At 43.5% G+C, this 5,765-nt stretch overlaps 1 protein-coding gene across 2 annotated transcripts; it reads left to right on the top strand.

The window, feature by feature from the left end:
• Positions 1-720: 720 nt before the first annotated feature.
• LOC127299037 (BEL1-like homeodomain protein 7) lies at positions 721-5,524 on the top strand. Of its 2 annotated transcripts, none has more exons than XM_051328908.2 (6): positions 721-1,004; positions 1,857-1,941; positions 2,591-3,578; positions 3,815-4,191; positions 4,272-4,332; positions 4,559-5,524. In XM_051328908.2, the coding sequence occupies exons 3-6, from the start codon at positions 2,730-2,732 to the stop codon at positions 5,204-5,206; spliced, it is 1,935 nt and encodes a 644-aa protein (XP_051184868.1). In that variant the 5' UTR covers positions 721-1,004; positions 1,857-1,941; positions 2,591-2,729; the 3' UTR covers positions 5,207-5,524. The 2 variants fall into 2 exon arrangements, with proteins under 2 accessions (XP_051184868.1, XP_051184869.1); XM_051328909.2 differs by having other exon boundaries at positions 721-1,096.
• Positions 5,525-5,765: the final 241 nt, after the last annotated feature.

Genomic DNA, 5,765 nt, shown 5'->3' with positions numbered 1-5,765 from the left:
ATTCATTCAAGACATCTCTCCAAACAAGCAATGTAGAGATTGAGAGAGAGGATGAACTTGGTAGGTGGACCACAAGAAGCACCCAACCAAGAACCCCACCACTAATTGTTCTTTAGGGCGTTGATGTCACACGTGATCTAAATCCCTTGTGGCCTCCATGACTTTGTCCTGAGATGATGATTTCATGATTCTGCAAATCTCCTCTGCCTCCATTAGCTGGCCTAGCATCAATATCAATAAAAGTAAATTACACTAGCTAGCTAATGTAGTTTGCATATATGGCACTGCGACTATTGCAGTTGCAGGACATAGCTCTGAACTTTGATGAAAAATAATACTCCTATGATGGGACTCTGCATTTTTTGCTGTAGAATAATATGTTTTGTATAATTAGCAGCATACATATAATATATAAAAACGTATTAATAACTAGTATTGGTATGTATTGCGTAGACTTTATGGTGAAGAAAGAAACAGGTGGACAAGTAGCCGGAACAAACCTGTGGTGGGTACACCAGCAAATAGCTCCATCCAAGCGGCAGCAGTTGAGAGGAGAAGGTTAGTTAAAATGGAGGGAAGAAGAGTATAATCCTGCTCAGTCCACACCAAACTAATAAATTTTCTTTTGGAGGCACACATATTATTCCATTTTTGGTGCTGCTGTTATGTTAGTGGGTGGCCTGAGCTGAGCTCTTTATATATATTTTTATAATTCTTAGGCTGCACAAGAGAGAGAGAGAGAGAGGAGCTCTGTGTCTCTCTCTAGCTCTCCCTTTTATCCTTTTGAGCTTTGGGTATTTTTAATCTTGGGATCTGATTTTGTCCCCATATTGGGAGGATCGATTATCTTTCTCCCCACCTCCGGCCTCTGCCTCTGCCTCTCCTCCCCTGTGCTCTCTCTATCTTTATCTCTCTCTGTCCAGAGCCTGGAGAGAGGAGATCAGCTTTTGGATGCAAAATCTTCTTCCCTTGCCCTGCCCCCCATGAGGAGCACACCCTCTCAGGTCTCTCCTCCCATTTTCTTATGACCTTCTTCCCCTCCTAGCTAGCCCTCGTACCCTCGTCTTGCCGCAGATAATCGATTACGTTCTTGCATGTATGTACGGCTGCTTCCTGCTCTTGGCCTTGCTCGATTTTCGGTTGGATGCTGGGATTTCACTGAATTATCCTATTCTTGCTCATGCTGCTGCACATAGGATTCTTTTATAGGATTTCCAAGCAGTCTCTTCTGATTTCCGCGAATTTTGAGCTCCTATTTGGTGTTCTGCGATTTTTTGTTGGGTCTGAATTCTGAACTGGTCTGTTGCTGGCGTCGGATTTTCAGGGGGGATTGAAAGATCGGGAGAAAATATGGTCCTCTGAATTGGTGCTTCTGTTCTTGAGTTCAGTCTTTTCTACACTGAATTATGTGTTTTTTTTTCTCTTCTATGTTTCTTGCTCGAATTGCTAACATACTTTGTAGGTCTCTTTCTTGGCCAGCAATTTCAGCCTTTGTGATTGCTGGCTGAAATAGTCAAAAGTTTTTTCCTTTCCTCCTTTTTGATGAAGTCAATCTCTTCAAAAGCTTTGTTTCCTGTTATTACTCTTGCCTTTCTGCAGCTCTTGAGTTCAGTGTTTCTCCTTTGAGTTCAGTGTTTTTTTCCTTCGAGTTACTACAGTATAGATACTTCTCGCTACCTCTTCTTCAACAAAACTGAAGTGCTTGGTTAAGTTTTAGTATGTATGTAGCTTGTAAGCAGCAAACTTGCTGCCTTGGATTTTTCTCCTGGTTCCACCTCTTTTGCACCGTAAAATCTAGTTTTCAAAACAGAATCCCCACGAGCAATTAAGTTAAGCAGGTTCTTCTCTTCTTGCAGATTGACTGATCAGGAAGCTGCGCCTCACCTCGCACCACGCGCTAGTCCAAGCATCTTTGAGCAATCATATATTGGGTTTTACAAGGTACTACTGACAAATGATCAGTACTTCACTATTTACTCATTCGCTGAAACTCAATTTTTTTCGTTTTGGTAAGACCTTGGTTTTCTGCAGTACCAGGTTTCTATCCATACGAGTTATGATTATTCACTGAAAAAAAAACACTGGTGCAATTATTTGTCTTCCTATAACAATAGGAATTCACAAGCATATATTCTTTCTATCTTGATAGCAAAGGTGGAGCACATAGCCCAAAACTTTCTTGATCCAATCTGAAACTTCAAGGACCACCTGGTGCCTTTTAGCCTGCCAATTCGCAGTCGCGCTGTCAGTTGATCCCACTTCGCCAGCAAATTTTTGCAGACGGTTGCTGTTTTAAATTAGACATGGTTAAATCCTGCTAAAAACATAGACTGAACATTAGTTTTGATTTCTCGCTTGTGACTTTTTGGCTTCTGAGTGCTACTGCTGCACCCCACAGAACAGAACGAGCTATTTTGTGTTCAGTGTGTGTGTTGCCAAGATATTTCATTCAACTTCTTTAAAAACACCTGCAGTTCTAATTATTGACATCAGCCTGTCATGTGCCATCTCATAATAAAAATGAACCTGAAGCGAGTGTTAAAATTGGTCTGAATTTCTTATTAATCCATTTCATTTCTGTCAATTGCAGAAACTGTAAGTGGAAGATTTTAATCTGGTCAACACTGAACTTGTGCTGAAACCTGACCGAGTTTCGTTCAAAGAAAGCTGGTTCTGCCTACCATCTATGCTTGGCAGCAATTTCGGCCAGCACATAATCAGAGCTTGAGATGGCCACTTACTACTCGAGCCCCGGTAACGAAAGAGAGTCACACGACATGTACTCCAGAGATCCAGGCAGTTCATCGTACCCGATGTCGTCGGCTCTAGGAAACTTGCTCTATCTGAACAACCAGTCTCCCGGGCCATACACAGAGTTCAGCGGCATCCTGCAGTCTCAGCAGAATTGCATGGAGATGCCTGGCCATGGTCACCATTCTGCAATGTCCCACGACTCATCAGCAAGGGAGTCCGACATGCTCGCTTCACACCTAGGGCAACGCTCGTTCGGTCATGTGAAGGATATGAAGAATGAGATGCTGATGCATATGATGGATGGAGCACAAGGTGGTGGCGCTGAGTTAATCCATGATGGTGGCCACAACAGTGCGCAGTTTGAGTTTGGTGTTATGAACAACCACAACTCGCCAAATGTTCCATCAGGGCAAGGCCAGGGGCTGTCTCTGAGCCTCAACACACAGATACTGGCGCCTTCCTTGCCTTACTGGTCCATCAAACCGGACATGTTGACGCCAAGTTCTTACCACGACAGCCTCAGAGTCGACGACATCCGGATGAAGAACATGCAGTCCGAAGCCTCGCGCGCGATCCGGCACTCAAGGTATCTGAAGGCGGCACAAGAAGTACTAGATGAGGTTGTTAATGTTTGGAAGAATATAAAACAGAAGGCTCAGAAAGAGCAGGCTGAAACAGGGAAAACAGATGGCAAAGAGGCCGATGGAGGGCCAAAAAGCGAGGACCAGCAAGAGTCCGGCGCAAATGCTGTACCTGAGCTTTCCACTGCTGAGAAGCAAGAACTTCAGAACAAGATGGCCAAACTGATGGCAATGTTGGATGAGGTGTGTGACTATGTTAAATTGCTTTCACCTTTCTTTTGAAATAACAGTGCAATGTCAACCTGTGTTCAACTTACATTTATTGTTCTAGCTATGTCTAAACAGTTAGTTTTACTATAACACTGATGTTAGCGAATCGATTTGTAGAGTCTGGATAAAATTTTCAAAATCTTCTATGCATTACGAATTTGCTTCAGATTTCCAAAAATTATCCTAACATGGCGAAATATATATTTCAGGTGGACCGGAAATACAAACACTATTACCACCAAATGCAAAATGTGGTTTCATCTTTTGATGTGGTGGCTGGGCCTGGATCTGCAAAGCCGTACACTGCAGTTGCTCTTCAGACAATCTCGCGGCACTTCCGGTGCTTGAAGGATGCCATCAATGATCAGATTAATGTTATCAGGAAGAAGCTTGGTGAGGAAGAGAATTCATCTGGCAAGGAAGGCAAATTAACCCGTCTCCGGTACATCGATCAGCAGCTGAGGCAGCAGCGAGCTTTCCAACAGTATGGCATGATTCCGCAAAACGCATGGAGACCGCAAAGAGGACTGCCTGAAAACTCGGTTACGGTTCTCCGTGCTTGGCTTTTCGAACACTTCCTTCACCCGTAAGTTTTATCCGCCATGCTGTTCTTTCCAGTAATACCTTTGTTCTTGTTTCTTAACATTCTTCGTAATAATTTTACAGGTACCCAAAAGATTCAGAAAAGTTGATGCTAGCGAGGCAGACAGGCTTGACAAGGAGCCAGGTAATATTGTTTGTCTTTTCCGGTGCCGAATCATTGATCTATGATTAATGTTCTTTCTAAAGGAGAAAAGTTCGAGTTCACATAAATATGATAGTTTCATAATATTAATTTACATTTGTATACATGAAACCTGAATGCAAATGCTAGAGGCTGCTCAGAAAAATAGAGAATAATTTCATAATAGACGAATATTAAGTGCATTGCTTATGTTTCATGTTTTTTCCAGATTTCGAACTGGTTCATCAATGCTCGTGTCCGGCTTTGGAAACCAATGATCGAAGACATGTACAAAGAAGAGACTGGTGATTTGGAGCAAGAGTCTAACTCTTCCTCCGACAACGTACCAGGAAGCAAGAACAAGGTGGCATCTTCAGAAGAAAACGAAGATCTGAAGAGTGCCAGGATTCGCGTATGCGAAACCAGCCAGCTAAGCGACTCCAGGGCCAGCATCGGGACCATGAACATCGTTGGGGCACCTGTCGGCTTCCACAATGAGGCCAACCATGACGACAGTTTCATGAACCTGATGATGAAGGAGCAGCGATCCAGTGAGGCGGACGGAGACCTCCTCCTCCATAGTACCGTCTCGCAGCATTCAGACGAGAACGCGCGGTTCATGGCCTACCACCTGGCTGGGCTTGGGAGGTACGGGAACGGCAACGTTTCGCTGACGCTGGGATTGCAGCACCCCGGCAGCGGCCTCTCGGTTCCGAATGCCCAGACGAACTTCCCCGGTGTTGGCGATGATGACATATACAACACCGGTGCGCCTCTCGGTGTCAGCATCGCGTCTTCGGACTATGAATCTATGAACCAGATGGACCAACGGCAGCGGTTCGAGCAGTCGCCTTTGCTGCATGATTTTGTGGCCTAGATGATGATGATACATCAGGAAAGGACCATTGACACAAGAATTGTAAACTCCTAGTGGCAGAAGAATAACATGCCTGAACGAGCATGGGATTGTAGCTTGTAGTTGCCATTTGATACAGGAGAGGTATAGCAGGGGCTGTAATATAAAGCATAGCTGGTGGGGGTGATAGGGGTAAAGAAATCTTTTGTAAAGATGAAAAAATGGAATTACTATACGTGTTACAGCTTGTGATTTGGGCAACAGTATTGTAAAGTAATGGCCACTTTTAGGGATCTCCTAGAAATAGTGTATATTGTACATGATGGCTATTTTTTTGTCTGTTTTGGCCCTACACAACCAGCTTATGTGTTTCTTTCTTGCACATATATAATGGGAAACTGGCAATCTGTTAGTCTTAAAAGTTCACCAAAATTTATAGTTGAAGAATACTACATGTTTCATTTTTGTTTTTAGAAAAGGGGAAGTAATACATATGGCAATTATTTCTTTTATTCAACAAAGACGAGCAAAAGCCGTACAAACGAACGTACAAATCGAAGCCCCCAAACAAGATGGCAAC

This window comes from Lolium perenne, chromosome 5 (assembly GCF_019359855.2).
Source record: "Lolium perenne isolate Kyuss_39 chromosome 5, Kyuss_2.0, whole genome shotgun sequence".
NCBI lineage: Eukaryota > Viridiplantae > Streptophyta > Magnoliopsida > Poales > Poaceae > Lolium > Lolium perenne.
Note: the sequence above shows the minus strand (reverse complement) of the source record. Positions and strands in the feature narration are given on the sequence as shown.